Below are 22,474 nucleotides of genomic sequence, written 5' to 3' on the forward strand. Positions count from 1 at the left end.
TCAACAGGTCAGTTTTGCCCACTGCCCCAGGGAACATTTGGCAATGTCGAAAAACACTAGCTATCACATTTGGGCATATGTGCTACAGGACATGTAGTGTGTAGAGGACAGGGATGCTGCCAGACATCCTGCAATGCACAGGACAGTCCCTACAACAAAGAATATCCACCCAAAATGTCAGTAGTGCTGAGGCTGAACAAACCTGTTTTAAACCAGGGGCCTTTAATGATTTTAGTAATAACTTCTATCTTGCCAATGGGTTTCAGCTCCAGACAAGTTCACTATGGATTCAGTGAGACTGAGGAATGACAATGGAACATTCTTGAGGTGATAGGGTTTATTATCCAGCTTGGTCTCCCAGCAATAGGTCAAGCACTAGAATTACTTGCATCCAACTGTCTGCAGGTCTGTAATACTCCCATCTCTGCCTCTACCTAGAGCCCTGGGCAGAGCTCTTCATATAGTGACTCAATCAGTAATAGCTTATTGCCTACGGGTGTGGAAGCAGTAGCCTAGCAGCAGGCCAGTTACATCATCAAGTAGTTTAGGTCCAGGTGAAGATCCTGGCCATAGGAACCTTCACTTTATCCACACTTCATTTGCAAATAAGACATTCATGTTTCATTAGTGACTTTTAACACTGAGGATATGCATGCCTGACAGCCATGGGGCTCTGAGTTCTGTAATAAAAGAAAATGGAAAAACATTTTCCAGTTTGAACAAAACAACAACCACCTTACTCTGTGTATGTACTTGTCTATTTTTATATGTAACATAGATTACACAGAAGTGTACTTAACTGCTAGAATACAAAAATAGGTGTTAGAAATACTCTGTCTCTGTGAAAAATTGAGTGGCATTCCTAATTTTCTCAATTTCCTAATTTTCTAGTGAGCTTTCTTCTTAAGATCATAGGAAAGAAATTACTTGAATTTAGGAACTTGCTGTTACTGTGTACATTGAAACACAGTAATAGTCAAGATAACTACCATTATAGTTATCAATTTAGAGTTTATACTGTAGGCCTCATACATTTCTGCCAGGGTCATTTTTATTTCTGCATATTATATACGGCTTATGTGTTTGCTATCTCTTCACTCCCTCCTATCCCATTGTTACACCTTGTCTAATAATTTAGAATATTCTTCAACTACTCCTGTCTCTCCGCCCTCTCTCACCCCCATCACCTTCACCTCAGGTTTAGCTATTTGAGTTGTCTTTCTCACTATCCAAGACTATATTTATCCGTTCTCATTTTTCACAGAATTTGTCCTTTTGGTAATTGAGTTAGCTAGTTGTCACACCCCTACAATACCACTGGGTGCAGAGAGCTGGTTACCCTGGGAGGGAGAGGAAAGAACCTAGGCATATTCCCCTGCCTTCCACTCTGGTATTTCCTTGGAGAAGCCGATAACCACACAACAGCCTGCAGCAACAGATTGTTATGGATTAAGTAGAACATTGCCATGCTGGGCACCAATTTGGTGCTCAAAAATACTTGATAATTGATTACATGACATGTTACAGTTGCCAAGTATTGGTAAAATATATGATGTGATCATATTATAATGGAACTACATTTTTCATGTATTTAACAAATTCTTGGCATATATTAATGTCAGCAAAAGGAAAGCGTTAATTGCAGGAGGAGGACAGCCATTTCATCCTCTTCGAGTTGTTGTGTTACAATTTTGAATCTATAAGCACAAAGCGAAACACCTAGGCAACTTCATTTAAAAGTAACAAAGAAATGTTTCAGTACAAATTGTATCTGCTATACTTTGTTATCAGGGCAAGAAGCTGGGCAAAGCAGTTTACAACAGAATTACATTTTTTTAATGTGGTCTCTTATTAAACTTTACAAGTTTGTTTTTCTGACACTCTCTAGAAGTGGTGGAACAGTGATAACTACATTTTCACAGACTTCATGATGAAGAGGGATTAGCTTTAAGCGTAATTGGCATCTTTCAAGGGTTTGGAGCAAGTCCAGCTCATTTCCTATGATCTTGGGCTGTTGGAATGAAGAAACTTGTCTGTCTGCACTTGGTTGTGTCCCTGAGCACTGCATCAGAGAATCAAACCACATAGCAGCAGAAAACCAGTTAAGGCCTTCCTTCAGTTTTGAAATAAATAACTGTCACCTAAATCTTATTTTGTCACTTCATAATTTAGGACCTTGTGCTGAAGACATTTGGAAAAAACTCTTAACAGCTTTACTAGTAAAACATGGGGAAATGCTTAAGTTTCTCCATCAAGAATTAGTTGATTTGCAAGTGGGGGGCTTGAATTTCAGTAAATCATTATTTACATATGTCATACTATAGAAAGAACTTTTGTGAACAGAATTAACCCAGTAACAAACATCACAGGACTGTGCTTCTCACCTCCTAGAAGTGTATATGCATGTATATGTATGGTGGCATTTTCTTGTAGTGGACTGAGCCATTGGCTAAAGGGGCCCAAAGACTGGAGCTTGTGCTGGGAGGGCAGCTCCTTTACAAGGGATGGTTACCAGTAGTCATGAGAGTAGAGTTGAGGTGTGAGTCTGGGTTTCAAAAAATATCATCAAGGCATATATCATGGTAGTCACATGTCTTAATTGATGGAGAGGACAGTATCCAGAGGTCAAGTCAGAGAGAGGAGAAAAAGCAGAAGTGGAACTAGAATTGCAGCACTTAGTAACTCTCATGAGATTTATAGACATAAAACTGTGCAAAGGTTAACCCCTTGTGGGTAGAAATTGAATGTAGTATTGACCATGTAGCTGTAGGTGCTCAGATGTTTGTGGAATAAATGAACAGTTCAGCCAGAAAGGAGCAGGAGGAATGGAGTTGGGAGTTGGGGTCTGGAGAGTCCTGGGCTAGCACAGGCAGACAGTTGCACTCCATTCACTGCCAATTGAATCTGTTCTTGAATTTGCTGTCTACCTGGCTGATGAAAATATGGTCTGTTCATTCTGTGAGAGTGAGTTCTACAGGAGCTGCCCAGTGTGATGGAGGACTGAGGCTAATACAGTACCCTCCCATTGCCAAGCTAAATGTTTGCAGGCCATGTATTAGATTCCAGGACCTTGGGTCTTTGTCAGTAAAATTCAAAGGTGAGTAGATAGTGGCTGGGTGAGTATCTAAGACTGGGCTAAGGAAGTAGGTAGTATGGGCAGATCCCTTATAAATCCTGACAGAGTATCCTGGGAGAAGGCAAAATATTTGCTTGTTTTTGGGGAGCATTTTAAACAAGGATATTTTAAATCAAGTTAGAGTCCTAAGGCAAGGACAGTACTTTTACATTCAGTACAAGGAAGGTATTTTCTATCAACAGTAGAAGGTCATACTTCTCTGTTTGGAACAACAGTTTTGTTTCTAGAAGTGAAGGATATGAAATTCTAATATTGTTCAAACAATGAGAAGAAAAGATATAGTACATAAAGAGAGTCAGTTTATATGGAAATTGATAGTTGAAGCTCACAAAGATATTGACCTATTGTAACAAGATTTGATGTAATTATAATAAGACATAGGGGAAAAAGTATTCTTTCACACATATACATATATATATATATGTATATGTATGTTTGTACCTGTATATATATATATATATATATATATATATATATATATATATATATATTATATTTGGGGGAAAGTTTAAATTCATAAAAAATAAATTGTAACTCAGCTCTTATACCATACAAGTAGATAAAAATTAAACATTTCAACTAGTGCTGTTAGTTTTACTAACCGGAAGCACAGTATGTAGTAAAAATACTACTTTATAATTTCTTAAAACCAGAGCCCTTTTCAGATAGTTTAAGCTATTTAGTATAGTTAACAAGAATATGAAGCAAGTATCAGAGTTTTTACCAGCACTGTGATAAATTATATTATAGAAGGTACCTTAACTAATTTGAGATTTTCATGCAAAAATATAACATAGTCTTCTTTGGTAAACATATGTACTTGAATAATTTATCCCATTTTGAACAAATATATTACTTTTTTAAATCAGGGTGGAGGAAAACGACTCAAATTATTTGATGAAGTCACTGTGTTCTGGGTGAATCCGGGAACCCTGACTACATACATCATTTTTTTAACCATTTGTGCCCCTCTCCCTACCTCCTGCAACACGTCAGTCATTTACAGCTTGAACAGAAGACTTGACTACCACTATTTCTGTGATAAATCATGTTATTATTATACAACTGTTCTACTCTCAAACCTTTAGAGTAGTTTCAGCTACCAAACAGTATTATGAAAAGAAGTAATGCAGAGAAAAACTTCCTATTTCCTCTCCCAGGAGGCATAGTATATAAGTCTAACTTTGATCTGATCACTCAAAATATTAAAACACAACCAAAGGATAGATAACTAGATAACCAAATGTTAAATTCATTAGAAGTTGGTAGTTGATGAGTTAAGTGTAGAAAACCTTACTTTTACCTAAAGTCAAACTGGGGGCAGCCTGTCACTGTCTTCTCTGTCAGGATGATGCCTCTGCAGCTCTGGGTTTGCACTCACTCATGGTAGCAAATGGCCACTGGGACCTCTGCCCACCTCATGCCTTTATTCAGGGCAGAAAGAGGAAAAAGCAGGGCTGCCAGCATACGCAGGCAGATATTGTATAGGCCAGAACATTGTTACATAGCCTCCTCTAGCTGTGGAGAGGCTCATAAAGCACATATTTGGCTTTTACAGCTTCTGTTCCAGGGACAAGCAAGGGAGAAAGAGATTTAGGTGTGGGGTGAATCAATCTCTACTATCTGCAATAAGTAGAATATATATTCTCTTTTCCTCCGTTTTTATTACTGTTTTGCAGTTTTGTGTAGTCTTTTTGAATAGTAAAATAATATGACCTCTGATGAACTTGGCATTGGCATCTTATTTTTCTCCTTCTTAAATTTATGAAGGTCTTTGCCTAATTTGTAAGCTGAGAACAGCTGAACAAAATTGGAAGTCATTGTACCCAAAGTTAATACTGAGTAATGCAATCTACTTTAACAGGTCGCTGAATTTGGCATATATTTAATGCTGGGCACTTGCCATCCAACAACAGTAGGATGAATGATGATTATCATTTTTTACCATTTGAAAAAAAGAATCAGACTTTGTCAGATTTTAAAGTTCTAACAGAATGGTTCGAGTACTACATTTTCAGGTCCAGGCAATAGTTTCCATCACTTACAAATAATCCATCTTAGATGATGTTCAATCCACAGAAAGTAATAGTTTATAGGGTGGTAATGATGCAAGCATATTAGATGTTAATGCTTGCCTTGGAAGTGGTATCACATATAGTCCAAGATAATTGTTTCTCATCTTCAGTAATAACCTTAATAGCATAATAAAAGTATAAATGAAATTATAGGAGAAATAGCATTGAAAAATAATCAATATGTTGCTATTGTTTTTATTTATTTATTTGACAGGTGTTAATCAATAAATCTGCCAATTTAGGGGCAGTTTAGAGAGTGCTGTGGACATTTATACTCATATCAAGCAATATATCTTCAGTAGCCACAAAACAAAATTATTAGGGTGCTCTCAAATGTCATCTACTATAAAGCCAAGAATAGAGATTGAGTTGACAGTGTAAGATGCCCAAATAGAGATGAGCTAGTGTCTTACTTTTAGTGAATTTCTTTTTCAACATATATAAGATATCTTTAGGGCACTAGAAGCATTTCATTTCAATTTCTTAATCTACCAATATATTTAATGTTTCTCCCCTGTATCAGGAAAGCTTTCTCCCCCAATTAAAGAAATATTGGAAGGTGGTTTTGCATGTCATGTTTCTGAAAGTCTTAGTATTAAAAGTTAAATTTACCCAGAATAATTAAATAGGTAGTAGAAAACAAGCAAAGGTGTATATCAATAATACATGAATTAACAGTTTACTTTGAAGTTTATTTGGGAGGCAAGTTTCCCAGATTACATGGGTCACATGGGTAGCACAGGATAGTGTACAGGACAGTATGTCACAGGCTTCAGAGTGAGCCTCAATTCAGAGGCAACCTCCACTACTTACCAGGGGTTTGACCCTGGGAAAATTACAGGAGACTACCTTCCTTGCAGGGTTGTGAGGGACTGGGAGAATATGTAAATGTATTACTTATTTCCTGACACATAAATGTTCAATAAATGCTGGCTCTTTCTATTATTAGAAAGATAAGAAAAAGTCTTTTTGTGACACACTAATTAGGGATTGTGAGTCTTGTAGAATCACTCGTTGCCCCTCCAAAATTACACTTAGGGATGAGTATTTCAGGTATTTATATATAAATATTATCATCACAAGTAATTTTTTATATAACACTTTTTTACGTAACTTAGTAATTATTGCTATGCCCAGATAATAATGTCCAAAACTGTTATCTGCAGTATACAAAAGGATTACTTTCAGAATCTTATAAAATTAGGGATTTTAGAGTGACAATAGACATTTCTTAATTTTTATTAATGATAGATAATTTTAAGGGTTAGCACTTCAGAACCCTAAGTTTAAAAACAAATTTTCCTATACTATGTGACATGTTATAACCAATATATTTTTTATGAATTTTACCTTCAGATAGTAATAACTTAAAAAATTTTATTTATAGTCCTTTAGTTAAGAGAATAGTAATTTCTGGTCTTAATTTGGAAAGTAAACATTTGTGCCTTGCAACTCTCCTTTTGATAACAGTTTATTCGTAATTGCCAAAATTTGGAAACAACCAAGATATCCTTCAGAAGGTGATGGATAAACTGTGGTACATCCAGACAATGAAATATTATTTAGTCTAAAAAGAAATGAGCTATCAAGCCATGAAAACTCAGACATGGAATTTTAAATGCATATTTGCTGAGTGAAAGAAGCCAGTCTGAAAAGGCTCATACATACTATATGACTCCAACTCTATGACATTCTGGAGAAGGCCAAGTTATGGAGACAGTAAAAAGGTCAGTGGTTGTCAGGAGTGGTGGTGGCAGGGTGAATAGGCAGAGCATAGAGGATTTTTAGGGCAATGAAACTATCCTGTATGATACTGTAATAGTAGACACAAGTTATCACATTTGTCAAAACCCATAGAATGTACAATTAGAAGAGTGAACCCTAATGTCAGCTGTGGACTTTGGGTAATAATGATGCGTGGATATGGGTTCATCAGAACAACAAACATACCACTTGGCATATGCTGTTGATAGTGGGGCATGTTTTAGAGTGTTCAGGTGGGGGATATATGGGAAGTCTCTGTACTTTATGCTCAATTTCACCATGAACCTAAAACTGCTCTAAAAAATAAAGTCTACTTAAAGAACATGCACCCAAAGGGGAAATAAAAGAAACCCTTAGGCCCTGCAACCATCTTGATAACTGAAGCAGAGCAGGGCTTGACCCTTTAGAGCTAGTCTGTGTGCTTCCAAAAAAGAAAAAAAATAAGAAAATAATACAATTTTAAAAGGCAAATACCTCTGACTTTTGCTTATTTTCATAAAATCCAAGCTAATTCTTTTTCATTTATCATTAATTATATTCTAACTATATAGTATTTGCAAAATTTAAAAAAAGAATATTAAAAAAAAAATAAGTCATCAGTCTTCATGAACTGGCAAATCTATAAACAAATCCCTTTAAAGAGAGCACATTTCAGTTCTGAAAAACTGTGTCACTACTATAAAAAGATAAACGTATGAAAAGTTCAAGCTGTGAATGACATGCATGAGTTAAAGAATATTTGACTTGCTTTTTTATTACAAATATTAGAACTAAAAAAAAATCATGAGATACTCAATGAGGATAAAATTTATTTTCTATAGGATGATTTCTCATACCTCCTTCTTAGAATAAAGGAAACTTCGTGATAACCCAGCAGGAGATACCTTTTCCTCCTGACTGTTAGGAAAGATCTGTAGCTCCTGAAGCTAGCTTTCCAAGGTTTGAAAAAGCCCTACCGGTCTTTGCCTGGGGACTGGGCAGGGAAGATGAGCTGGTATCCCACTGACCCAGAGATCTTAACAGGGATAATCTAGTAAATGCATTTAGGATCAATTAAAAATCAACCAAATAGACCAAAAACTGTGAGGCCGAATCTTCCAACTCCAGTGATAACTTCTGTGTAAAGAGACCATATTCAGTCGCAGACAGATATTTTTAATGAGAAAATAACTGCAGGTGGTAGACCCTACCATGAAATGAAGCTTGAATGTAAAGAAAACATTCTCAGCAATAGTGATTTTTCCAAAAAGTAACCTATTAGATAGTCACATATGAACAAGCTTTTTCCTAACCTCTAACTTTTAAGATGCTAAATTATCCCTTAGAATATTTTAGAGATATGTACTTAATATTTAGTCAAGTTTTGAAGTTCTGGGGGGTTTTTTTGGTTTGGTTTGGTTTGGTTTTATGGGGTGGGGGGTTGGGGGAAGGTATTGTCCTGTGCCCTCTTCCATTTGGTAACAGCACAGGAGTTTTTTAAAATAGTGTCACCCAGAATTTGGTCACAAAGAAAGAACATTAAATAGCATATAACCTAATAACCTGAGCTAGACCTAGAAAAACTGGCTTTTTCCTAGGACAATAAGATGCTTCTTTGAAACAGGACAATCTGTCTTTTCCAAGTAGCGATTAACTAGAATTCTCATTTTTTAAAACTGACTTTATCAGGCATTCTGACTCTTTTTCTAAAGAGATTGCTGCTGCTAACCACTCTTTCAATTCACTGAGGAATTAATGCTCAGTGGCCCATCGGGGTTCATACAATACATTAAATAATTACTCCTCCTTTATATATCTCCTGCTGTCTGTACTGAAATTGGCTGTGAGAGAATTCAGGACATCTGAATCTGAAGAAAATACACACTTACAAATATGTGCAAATATATATATCTATTCAGTGGGTAAGAGCAGCCTCGAGTACCTGGTAACTCCTTCTGCACACAGGGACAAGAGGAAAACAAATGGAAAAGAGAAAGGAAAAACTGACCAGCAACCCCTGCAGATGGTGGTAAAGCTCAGTAAATATGGCAGCTGAAGAGAGCAGGTGCTGGCTTGTTGGGCACATTGGTCTGAAGGAGGGGGCTTCACGGTTCTCTGAATCCAGGGACAGGCAGGATTGGGTAGAGTGGGGCAGTCTTCTCTGCTCAAGTAACCCACAGGGCCAGGAGGAGGAGCTGGGGACAGAGCTGGAGAGAGAGCTGAAGTGGGGGGCCAGGACGTTCATGAAGGCTGCCAAGCAGGCACGGGAGGTGCTGCTGCTAGGCTCTTTCCCTAGCTCACAAGCCCAGTTTGTCGTGTGCCGTTTTGGTGTCAGGTCTGGCAGCGTCTCCTCAGACCCCACAAAGGGCTGCCCTGTGTGCAGTAGGCAGCAGGAGAACTCAGAGGCTGCAGCTGACTCTCTTAAGGCTTGCAAGCAGTGAAAAAGTCAGGGCTCTCTTAAGTGGGGCGGCGGCAAGATTCCGCATGGGACAGTTTCAGAGCCTTTTGCTCTTCCTCTGCCCTGCTCTGGGCCTTGTCTGTTGAGTGAGGTGATGATGCCCCAGAGGGGTGTCGTGGGTTCACTGTGTGGTGAATTGTTACCCAGTTCCTCTCACAGTGCCTGTGGTAGGTGTTTGACAAAGTTAAGTCGTTTCCTCCCTTTAGCTCCTGCAGTTTCATTTATAGATCAGAGTACTTAGAATTATAAATGCTTTCTACAATGTGAAACTACCACTACTCGCACAGTAAGAAAATTGCTGAGAAGTATGTGCATAATGCTTTGAACATCTCAGGTGTTAAGGACCTAGCAAATTCTTGGTGAAGAGATAGTGGAGCTGGAGCAGTCCAAGAGCAGGCACCATGGGCATGCTGTGCCAGAAGTGGGCCAGGCACCCCTCACTGGGCTGTGGAAAGCAGGCTGGAGGGAAACGACATACTCACAGACCTAAACAGAGAGCAGTCAGGTCTAAACATGTGCCTGTAAACCAGGGATCACAAGCAAACTTCTGGTCTGGGGGCTCTCTTGTGTCTCACAGATAATTCTCCCTCTTTGCTAGCATGCAAATTTTTTGTTGTTTTGTTTTTGTTTAGACTCCTGGAAAACCTGGTTCAAAACCTTGAAAACAATCTTAGTTTTTTGTGTTTTTTTCCATAGTGTTTTTTAAAAACCCCTCTTTTGAGCCCAAGGCACAAGTCAAGGAGCTGGCCCTGGTCACAGAACCAGGGATCCAATGTGTCCTATCCCTTCTATTCCAGGATGACATACAGGACTGTTAAATTTGCATGTAAGATAAATGTAAACACATTTTTTTTGTTATGTCCCATGCAATCTTTTTATTTCCTAAATCTGGCCCCCTACACTATCATTTACAGTTCACACCCAGCTTTCAATAGGTACTCAATAAATAGTAATTGTCATTGTAACACTGAGTAAAAGAACCTTGGAAATAGAACACATTAGCAGCCTTGGGGTAAGGGAGAGCGAACTAACATATTTCAGTGTCTGAAAGAGATAAATTGAGCAAGGCACATGAATGAGTGTTTTAATTTGATATGGGGTAAAATTGGAAACTGTTGAGGCTGGGAGGGTTTTTCTCCATGTTGGTGATAAAGATAGAAGGTGCTGTACTCGAGCCTTGCTCATTGAAGGACTGTGTCAAGAGGAGGGTCATTCCCAAGACTGTCTTAGGTGGTGGCATTTTAATGCCTGTTAAAGTGAGAGGGTGCTAAGCACCATAATCATGGTAGACTCCGGGCCAGCAGTCTCTGCAAATCAGAGTCATAGCTTGCTTCATGTCCTGTCACCTCCAGGTGACGTTGGCCTCTTTACTTCCCTATCTGGTTAATTCACTTTTCCTGAATTGCCCTGCCCATTCTGAGTGTACCTAAGTGTCCTCTTTTCCTTCAGGCTGTTCTCCCTGATCTTTGCTTAGCTCTTGCAGACTGGGAGGGCAGCAAGGAGGTGGTGTGTGTGAAGGCCCACAGAACTCATAGATGTCTTCTACCAGCCAGGTGCATCATCAGATTTGATCTCTTGACCATGCTGTGAGGAAGATAATGCTATTGTTTTTTTAAATAAAGACTTTATTTCTTAGAGCAGGCTAAAGCCTACTGCAAAACTGAGTAGAAAGTACAGAGAATTAGCATTTTTTTCTGCCCTAATGCACCCCATTCTCCCCCACTATTAACATCATTGGAACCACAGTGGTATGTTTGTTCCAATCAATTTGTTTTTTAAAGATAAGAAAACTAAGGGATTGGGAGATCAGACCCTTGGGCAGCAGGGCTTTCTCTGCCCCCACTGAGCCTACTTACCTTGCTCCCTCTGACCACTGGTTTCGGCACCAGATCCCTCCCTGGCCCAGTGCGCCTTCCGGTCCTCAGCCATCACTGCCACCAGGAAGAGGAGGTGGTGGCTAGACTGTTGGATGCCCACACATACTTAGAAGGTATTTTCCAGCAGATAAATGGAAGTTTGGAGAAGCTATGACTTGATTCCCTGAAGTTATTTTTTATCTTTTTTCTTTGCTTCCACTTTTCAGTTCCACCAAAGATGAAAGAAGGTTGCTACAGTGATTCTGAAAATGTTTCGTGTCACCATTTGATCTGAAAGTTCTGAATTTACCTTCATGTGACAGCCAAGTAATTTCTGACAAAGTTTGGTGAAAATGACTGCCAGACTTTTAAAATCAGTGTTTTCAAAGCTTCAGCTCTTTCTACCTTAACAGTTAGTGACATAGATTGACTTCCCATCTTGTACCTCACCTGGACAAGACACAGCCCTCATGCCCCCTAGAATAGCAGGAATGTGAGCGTCACTGGTCTATAATTTCTTCCCTTTAGTGCCAAATGGCAACTGTTAATGTGGTTGAGCCAAAGAGGGCCTTTGTCTATTGACACCTACATTGCTCATTTCTTCCTTGCAGGCTGAGAGGTGTTAGCTCAAAAGCCTGCTGGCACCAAATTCACATTTTTATGTATCCAGTTACTTTTAAAATAGCCCAAACAAGCATATTTTTAGTCATTTTGAGCCTGCCTGCTTTACACACCCCTCAAAACCTTATCCAGCCTCTGTTGACTATTGATAAAAGAGGGCCTTGTAGTTTTAAGCCCCAAGCTGCTAGTGCCCTTTGGCACACACTGCCCCAGTCCCTACCCTGCTGGTGAATGACATTACTTAGCCACGAAGGCCTCCTCTCTCCTGGGACCCTCCTTGCCCTCCTCCCCTTCTGGATGCTGGCCTCTTCCCCTTAGGCCTCTGGGCATCCCCATGCTGAGGGACTTCTCCTCTTAGGAAAGTCTGTCCAAGAACAACCCAGTGAAGTTTGTTGTATGTTACTGTCTTTTGTGGGCATCTCTTTTTCCTAGATCAGGCCCCACATCCTCAAGCAAGCCCCCTACACAGGTATGCCTGGCACAACCAAGATTCCCAGAAAGCCAGCATAGGGACCTTTAGAACTGAAGTCCGCCCATCCTGCCTTAGATCTGGGGAAGACCCTTTATAGAAAGGGTCTTCATTCTTTCTTCCTTCACCTTTTTGATACAAAATAGTTGTCTGTCTTAAAAGTATACATTTATAAGTAGTTTGTATATATATAAGTTTGCCTGGTTTTGTGTATATTTCATGCTAAGAAAACATATGAAGCTCTTTCAGATTGCAAAGATCAGAGAAATGCTTAGGTTTTTAATACATACAACTTATCAATCACTTCCTATGTGTCAGGAAATGTATTAAGCTCTTTACGTGCATTATTTTATTTACTCACCATAGTAACCAATAAGGCTGGTACTTTTGTTTATTTACATGTTATGGGCACAGAAATGGGCTCAGAGAGATGAATTGTGTCACTTGGAGTCATGTCAATGATGGCAGAACTCGGATATGAACCCAGTTTGTCAGATGCTCATGCAAGTGACCTACTCGCATGCATTCCTCCTCAGTAAGGGAGGAGATTTTCTATAGGAGCACATGGGGAGGTAAGTAAACAGTCTCAGCAGGCTGAGAGCCACACCTCCTGGAGCCAGAAGAAGAAAATTCATCAACATTCAGGATTCCACAGCTTTGTAGTTCTGCAGCCGCTCTCCAGACCTAACATATTCCCCTGCAGCACGAGACAGATGACTGAGTCCCCGTGTTTGCCTCCCAGTCTCCTCTTGCTTTTCGCTCCTCACCTTCTGTCTTTCATGGTTTCAACTGCTCCATGACTCGTTTTTATGGCTTTTTCTCTTTGTATATTTGTACTTCTCCGCTTTTACATATCTCTGCAGGCATCTGGATTCTCTGCTGCTTTCTCCTGGTTATATTCCCATAGGTACAGTCGATGATTATTAGGTTTGTCCATATTTTGGAGACAGCTTCGTATCCTAACACCTCACCTCCATGGCTCATGGCCAGCTCTCAGTCATCTGCCTTTGGGTCAGGCGCCAGGCCTGGGTCATTCAGCTGGGACCAGTGACCCAAATCACACTGTACAAACTGTGGAAATTTTGTGAAGACCCCACAAGAGGGGGCTGTAAATGAATGGGACTTGAATTTGTAGGCCTTTTTCAGATGGCAGTTGAAAGCCTAAAGTCTGTTCATCAGCCTAGTTTGGCAAAAACAGTGAGATTTTTTTTTTAATTTAATTTGTCTGTCATGAATGACTTAAGATCATATCATTAAAGCATCAGCAAATAAAAACATTTGCTAAGGGTAGTTCCTAGTGACAAAAATACAAGTTATGAAATCTACACATATCTGGGGAAATTCAAGCACATTTTCCTTTATTTATGATTTCCTGTGTCTTTAATTAGGTCAGGACATAAAATTGAAAACAAGCTTAGGTAAAACAGTAGAGTTGTACACAACATTTAATTAGATTTCTTATTGTTTTCTTATATTTATTAACATTTATGAGTATATAAGAAAGGAGAATGTTAAGCTTCCAAATATTATCTATTAGATTATAAGCATAATAGAATCATGCACACTTCCCTTCTAGTGCTTTAGCATCTTATTAGTCAGAGTGTAACAGACACTCAATAAATGACATTGCCTAATTACTCAGCCCTGATGCCAATTGAGAAGTGCTAATGAAAGAATCTTCTCAGGCAGAGTCAAGAAGTAAGGCTATTTTTTTGGATACTTTATTCCAGCCTCTGTGGGTCAAAATAATGGATTGCTATTATGAAATTTTGTCTTATTCTCTCTTGTTCTTTTCCATTCATACCATGTGTTTGCTGTATTTTTCACCAATGCAAATATGAATATTCAGGAAAAACTAAGTCTTTGGTTTGCTTTCATTTTATCTTTTTTCATGATAGTTTCAGTACTGTGTTTGAAGTCCTAGCCAACATCTAATCTAGTTTAGGCCTATTTTAATCCTTCTACCTGTAATGTCGGGCTGTAGAACCCTAATTAAATTGACAAAAGACTACCAAACAAAATTAAGGAGCCTGTGAAGAGAGAGGATTAATCCTATCCATAGACTTATTTGTTAGTAGTTGAATTTTAGAAGTGACCTTGTCCTGTCAGCTCACAAGCACACTGAGTCTGCAGAGATTAAGTGCCTTTAACCCCATGATCCCTCAACTGGCCAGTGGCTTAATACTGTAAAATTAGTAGCTAGTAGCATTTGACCTTTTCAGAGATTTATATAAATCAAACATCTGAATTGCAAAGTTGATTTTATATATGACTTGTGAATTTAATCTCACTGTTACTCTAAACACACACACGCACACACACATGATGTCTCATGTTTGGCTGTAACAATAAATCATTTCCAGAGGTGACCAGCCACCAGAATCAGTTAACAATATGGTTGTTCCTCTTCTTTTGACAGATTCTTGGAGAAACTACCCCTGATGTTCCATTCAGGACATTTGGAACATATTCTTTTTTTCTCTCTCCAACTCATAGAAATCCCATGGGATGAGGAACCCATTTTTGAGAAATGTGTCACAGCAACTTTTGAAATGTTGGAAGATAAGCAATTAGTGTCAGATTTTCCCTTGTGAAAAAAGATAAGAAAAGTTAATATTTACTACAGAGGTAACTCAAGGAGGTTCTGTACTAGGGTTACATTGTATAAATGATGCTTTTTAACAAAGCAACAGTCTTCTACAGGAAAGCTTTATGCTGGCTTTGAGTTATTAACAGTATATGGCACTGGTTTCCTTTCAGACGTGGAGCTGAAACAAATCATCAGAATTTTTTTTTCTATTCTTGTGTCAGATATATTCCAAAAGCTTTTGAATTCATATCTTTGGAAATTTACAGAAATGAAGAGTTTACCAAATGTAACATATCATGGGAAAACCAAATCAAATTCAGATGTAATTTGTAGCACCTTGATAGGTGTTTTTGTGGATTTCATACACCTAGTCTTTCAGAGGCTCATTGGTTACTTTTTCTATGATATGAATTTAATTGGTTTCAGTATAGGTTTAAAACTCAATGAACATGTGATTATCCTCCATGTGCCAAGCAGTGTGCTAGGTGCGATCACACAGGCTATGCTCATGTAATCCTTACATACAATTCCTGTGAGGAATTTTTCAGAGAGAGTCACACAAAAACTGCCTCTTCCATGATTGTCTGACCAATCTGTGGTAGTATAGGGATTATAAATCAGGTTATTTTACCCTCTAATCTATTATACTCTCTAATAAAATTCATTTATAAGGAGAAAATCTTGGAAACACTACCTTATACACATTCTGCTGTTTGCTGGGAGATCAACAATCTGATTCATCAAAGGACGATTCTGTTGCTGAGTCATTACAGGAAGATGATGCCTGTGCTGGTTAATGCCATGGGTTTGGGGTCAGGCCAACATGGGCACGAGCCCTGGCACCTCAGCAGGGGAGAAGTGCCATGACTGAGTAAAGTTGTTTGTGTTTTAACTTCCAAGCCTCAGTTTCTTCATCTTCCAAACAATGGTAAAACATGTTCCATATGTTTGTATTGAGAATTGAATACAATACTGAATATAGAACGTTTAGCAGAGTACCCAGCAGACAATGCAGATTCTTGGTAGCTATTACTAGTAACAATAGCAGTGAGATAGGAAGATAATACAGAAATTGGTTTAAGAAAGATGTTCATTATTGTGTTCAGGGACATATGAAGACTTTCCTATTGATAAAATTATATTGATCTCACTGAAGATTTTTAGTATGAAATAGCTTTTATATAGTATATATAACTTCAGGTGATTTTTTTTAATGTCTTTAAAATATGGAGCCAGATTAGACCATTTTCAGATTATGTCCATATTTTAATTACTGTTGCTAAAAGATTTGGAATAGTGGTCTAAATAAATTCTAGATAGGTGAGGAGTCCCCAACCATTTTTAAAAAAGTATACAAAAATAATTATATGTATTGTTTGAGTCATTGAAAAAATTGATATAAATATACAGTAGTTACACAAGTATTTTGACAGACTCTTAGAACAACTTCTCCTCTTGAAAATCATCCACTTTCTACTAGAGTTAATGTCTAGCACAATAGATCAGAACTTTGTTTATAAGCCAGGAGAAATTAACTTGGTTTTCATTATGTATAGATAAATTAATTATCTTAAAATTGATAACGGAAAAAAATTATATAACTAATTTGTAGCAGAGAGGTTTGGACTTTAAAAGTATTCCTCTACAGAGTCTAAATTGGAAATATACAGGATCAGTCATACACTCATATGTATACAATTAAAGATTGATTATATTAAAATAAGATGAAGTTTCTCAAATCTGAATATAGTCAGGGTTTCATTTTTTATTTCTTAGAGATAGCTTAAAATACTTCTCATAGATTGGTCAAGATACATCAAAGTGTTTAAAGTGATAACTTTGGATATAAGGTTGACAGAGTTTGGAGAACCTTGTGTAAAGCTATGAATTTTAACTCTAGAGTCTTTGCAGATTTAATCTGTCAGGAGAGTGAAATAGATAAATGTAAGGATGGTTCATCCTTTTAGGATAAGCTAAGTATCTGTTGCTGTGAACTGAGTTTTGAAAATGATTAAGGATTAAATGGATTCAAAAAAGAAAAATCTCCATTTGTAAATATAAAAGGTCAATGTATATGTATGTGTTCTAGTTTATTCATACCATCATCACCATTTTAGTTAATCATCATTCCTTTAAGCAGTGCATTTTAATGTTTTAACCTCCAGATATTCAATATATGGTCTATTTCACAGCAAAAACATCTCAAATTCAAATTATAACCCTGTTTCATTTCTTTTCTCAGATGATGAAACATGCCTGGAATAATTATAAACGTTATGCCTGGGGATTAAATGAACTGAAACCTGTATCAAAAGAAGGCCATTCGAGTAGTTTGTTTGGTGAGTAGAATGTGCTTTGGTTCCTTAGTGACAGAAGTGACAACTTTTCTCCAATTGACTGAACTTGTGGGTGGTGAAGGAGGTTGTGTGATCCTCCAGGCCATGTTGCTAGGAAACTTGCACACCTCATGGAGTTATCTGCGAGGGCTGTGCATACATAGTATGTCCTTCAGACAGAATGCTGGCTGCACATTAGAATCGCCTGCACACTTTGAAAACATATCAGTGCCTGGGGCACATTTGCTATGTGACTCTCATTTAATGAATATGGGTGCAGCCTCATGATTCTTAGCTCCTGGGATAATAACCAGCAGAGGAGCATTTGGTCAGCTGCTCTAACTGCTTCCTGTCAGTAAACTGTGTCTTTATCGATAAGCTGGCCAAGGCAACCAGCCATGCTGAGCTTCACTATATCTCAGTGACTCTTTGCTTTGGCTCTGGTTTTCTTCCGTTTGTGCCACGAAGGAGAAAGTGAGGATAGATTAGGTCAGTTACATGATCTTCCATTTGTCTACTTTGGCACACTTTATTGCATGTGGTCCTCACAGCATCCATCTGTGATTGGTACTGCAAGTATTAATGACATACCCATGGCAGAGGAGAGGAAGCCAAGTAACAGGAGTATGAGATGGATTCCTCAGTCACAGAGCCCCCCAGGGCCCTTCCCACAGTTCTCGATTCTTTTTTAACCCCTACAATTTTGTGTATAAGTAACAGGATGAAGGGAGTGGAGTTTCTGACACTTCTGAATTTCCTAAAGAAAGTGTGACTTAACTTTAATTAAAGGTATTAAATAGTGTCAAATCGTGTAATAAACAAGTATCAGCTGACACTGTGTGCCAAGTCACTTGTATATCATGTCATTTAACCTCATTATTATATGCATTTTTTTTTTTGTAGATAATTATTTTTTATTGAAAGGTAGTTGACACACAGTATTGCATTACATTAGTTTCAGGTGTACAACATAGTGATTCAACATTTATATACATGACAATTCTAGGTACCAGCTATCACCCTACCAAGCTGTTACAATATCTTGTTATATGCATTTTAAAGAGAAAAAATGAAGCTCAGACAATAGCTTGCCCAGTGTTAGCCACCTACTAACTTGCAAGTCTGGGACTTGAACCCAGGTATGGCTAAGGTCAGGGTCCATGTTCCTAACCACACTATGCTTTTCTGTTTAGTTAAGACCTTCTATGTGTTTGGCTTTCCCTCCAGTGCTAGTGTTAATAAACACAATTCAAGTTTTTGCACAGTTCATGGCCTGCTGCAGAAGACATATGTGTAAATAGTGAATTACTAAACAGTAGGTGGCTCAGTATATATTCACATGAAGTTTTGAGGAACCAGCAGGAACTCTGGTAGGGAGAAGGGCATTGCAAGAACAGTTTAGAATAATGGAAGAAAGGCTGGTTGGCCTATCACAGTGTCATAGTTTAGAGATGAACAGAGCCCCAAATTGGAGTAGTGGCAGTAGATATGATTTCAGACATTTCTATAAAGTAGTGTTTTCAGGATATGGTGACCAGTTAACATGGGTGACAGAGAGGTAGGAATTGAAGAAACTTGGAAACTTCATGCGGACTCAGCACTGTTGATCACAAGGGCTGTGAGTGGAGTCATATCAGGAATTGATATTTGCTTGTGGCTCTAGGGCTCGTATGTAGGGCATGAGAGGGCTAGTGTCAGTTTAAGGCCCCTGCAGACCTCTTGGCCAAACAAAATGGATGCCGAGGCAGCGGTAGAATAGAGTCACTTAAGTAAACTCTACATTTTTTAGTCACTTAGCTAAATCCTCTTTATATTTTCATTGCTCACTGTAACTTTTTAAAAATTTAATTTCATGTTCACTTTTCTCCCTATTAAAGTTGCTTGTACCATTAGGAAATCAGTTCTGTGCAAATTTGCCATAACCTTCATAAAAGAGATTATTTTTTTTCTCTGTTAATACATTGATGGGTTTCATTTATTATTAAGCATTAAAAATATACTGAAGTGTGGAGATGAACAAGACATGACCTCTATATTTAACGAAGTTTACAGACTAGAAGAGATGCATGCAAGTAATTATAATGGGAGACAGGAAGTGATAAATGCAGGAACAATGTGCCGTCCTCATGCAGAAGGGGTTCTGAGGAAATAAATCAGAGTAAAAACAGGCTGGGTTGGTGGGAGGGGAGGTTAGGATCAGTCAGGGTTTCAAAAAGGGGGTGGAATTCCATTTTTGAGTAGTGGTTTCTTAGAGCTATCTCTAAACAAACTTAGATCTAATTATATTTAAATAGTTTTGCACAGGTACCCTTTAATATAATTACATTAAAATTAATATGTGTTAGCTCCTTTGTTTCAGGTCTGTGTTTTTCTTGGTAGAGAATGTATCACAAGTGAAATTTCTAAGAGATTTATTTTCTACAACTCAGAAGAAACTTTTAAGGATTAGTGTTATCAATCCATAGGCTATGATAATTATTAGTTTGGTTTTGGTACAGCTTTTAAGGTTTCTTTCACTGAAAGAATTTTAGACTCTGTTCAATATTACTGTTATTAATAAATTCAGTATTATCTTCTCTTTCTCCCTTCCTAAGGTTTGATCAATTTGCAAGTAGGTATCTGTCAAAAGTATTTTATTGAGTAAATATTTTTTGATATTTTCAGGTAATATCAAAGGAGCTACAATAGTAGATGCCCTAGATACACTTTTTATTATGGAAATGAAACAAGAATTTGAAGAGGCAAAATCATGGGTTGAAGAAAATCTGGATTTTAATGTGGTAAGTTAAACAGAAGTTGCCAGTTCAGTTCTTAAATCTCAGTTAACACATTATAGGGCAGATTATTGTGTTGTAGCCCAGCAGAAACAAATAATGTCATTTTGAATAATATCATGTTATATTCTTAACTTGCCCTCCCTTGCTACCCAAAGGTATGTCTTTGTTTTCTTGGAAGATTAAAATTAAGAAATCAATATTTATCAAAACCTGTGTGTGCTGAGTATTCTTGTTCAAGTCCCACAGCAACCCTATGAGATGGGTATTATTTTCACACCATTACAGAGTAGAAATTGAAGCCTCAGACACTTATCCAGACCACACAGCTAGTTGTGTGTCAGAAGTATGAGTCTAACACAGGTCTGTGTGGCTCCAGGGCTCACGCTTTTGTACTGTGCCATGGTGCAAGGTTATGGCTTTGCTACATTAACATTTGCTAAATGGAGCACAGGGTACTTGGTGAGTTACAGTTCAACAAAAGACCACAAGAGAAATGGAAATGGAGAGGTCCTGAAGAGGTATAGCATGCCTCCAGAGACCACACAGGGACACCAGGACAGTACAGACAGGGAGACAGGACCCAGGTTTACACCTTTATTAGAGCAGGTGGAGTAACTTAGGGTTTTTAGGCTAATGCCAGATTGGTCAATTCAAACCAAAAAAAGCTGAGTTTTTAAGAGGAAGGTCCAGGAAGAGGAGGACACTATTGATCACAAGGGCTGTCAGGGGAGTCGTATCGGGAATTTGTATTTGTTCATGACTCTGGGGCTGTTATATAGGGCATGCACTTGCATGAGAGGACCCTGCAGGCCTCTTGGCCAAACAAAATGTATGCCAAGGCAGTGGTACCATGGTGCTAACCACAGTTATAGCTAAGCTCTTGACATGCATCCAACAACAGCTGCATCCACTTTCCCATATAAGTAAGGCTTCAAACTTTGTTGATTGTATAACTTTAAATCAGTATAAAGTTTTGTTAATACATGTTTGAAATTTTTGTATATGTGCTATCATTCTTAGCCAATACCTCAAAGACCATTGTACACCAAGGAAAAGTTTCAGAATTAAAGACAGTGGACACTTCTAATACTTCTTGATAATTTTGGCTTGGGAGGACTACATCTCATCAGAGCTAGTCTAATTCCATAGTCATAGTTTGCCTAATAATGAAGTGGACAAAGAGCTTGTTCTAAGAAAAGGAAGCATGTTAGCCCTGCCTTTTTTTAGTCACTCATTTATGTTTGCATTATTGATTGTGTTTTTAATCTGATATTACTTTGGAGAAATCCTTGTAAGCCTCTTGTCTATCTGTGAGCATTTGGTAATATCTATAAGTCCCTTTGTCTGGGCACAAGTAATATGCTGGGTGTTGAGAACAGGCAGTATTTCCTGCTGACCCCTCTGCTTTGTGGAGCTCTTGTTCTTCCACAAACTAAGTGAGGACGTCAATGTCCTAACATTAAAGATCAGTAAAACTGAGTCTTTTTCCTATCTCTTTGGATTAAAGATATATATAAATTAAATATTTCAGTATTTTGTTTCTACTCCTCTAATTAGTTGCCAGGTATACTCCATTTTGTAGAAAACTGCCTTAAAGGACAGCAGATGAGTCTATGTTTAACCTGCCTTATAATTAAATTTAGAATATAAAGAAGACAGTATTCCAATATAAAGGGACCTTGGAGATCAAAGATGAGGAAATAGGCCCAAGGAGCTGGTGATTTGCTCAAGGTTCTACAGCTATTTTATTGGAATAACCTGTGGTAGCTCTGACATTATCAATAGAGTTGAGTATCAAAAATAAAGGCAGTGGAAAAAAATTGTGTTTCCTTTTAAGGGTTTGTTCTCTCTTAATAATACTTTTGTCCTGCCTTGTTATTTCGTAGTAAATTCAGCTGCCTACCCTTAAATACTTAAGGGCTTGTCTTCAGCTATATATGAGAGAGGGAATGGAGAGTGTGTTCCCTCCTCCCAACCTTTTGAAGAAATGTTGAGGAAATGAAAACTGGATTCCTCCAAAATCTAATGATTGAAGACACGAAGTAAACTTCAGTGCTACTAAACCCAAATAGTGTACCAGTCCCTTGTCTGATAATTATAGCATTGCTGCCTCAAACCTACCCAAATATTGTAGCAATTCTTTGCTTTCATGACCAGTGGTAGATGGGAAACTCTGGAATCATTTGTTTAAAAATGAGTAAGCAGAAGTCTCACAAACTAACAGACAAGGTAACAGAAAGGCAATTGGCTGGCCTCAAACCATGACCGGGTGACATTAATGTATTCTGTGGACATGGGAACCTGTGAGGAAACAGAGGGAATCTAATAAGTGGTATCAGATTATATAGAAGAGAAAATTCCTTGGCTTTCTCACTTATAAGATAAAGGAATTGGACTATGGTTGAATGGTTGC

General features: G+C 38.1%; 1 protein-coding gene across 3 annotated transcripts in view; it reads left to right on the plus strand.

The window, feature by feature from the left end:
* The window catches only part of MAN1A1 (mannosidase alpha class 1A member 1), a 243,382-nt gene that overhangs the window by 23,460 nt on the left and 197,448 nt on the right, over nucleotides 1-22,474 (plus strand). For all 3 annotated transcript variants that reach the window (XM_057489310.1, XM_036925067.2, XM_036925066.2), the window contains exons 2-3: nucleotides 17,191-17,287; nucleotides 19,949-20,064. In XM_057489310.1, the coding sequence (XP_057345293.1) occupies nucleotides 17,191-17,287; nucleotides 19,949-20,064 (213 nt within the window). The remainder of the gene's footprint in view (nucleotides 1-17,190; nucleotides 17,288-19,948; nucleotides 20,065-22,474) is intronic.

The sequence above is a fragment of the Manis pentadactyla genome, chromosome 12, assembly GCF_030020395.1.
Source record: "Manis pentadactyla isolate mManPen7 chromosome 12, mManPen7.hap1, whole genome shotgun sequence".
Taxonomy (NCBI): Eukaryota; Metazoa; Chordata; class Mammalia; order Pholidota; family Manidae; genus Manis; species Manis pentadactyla.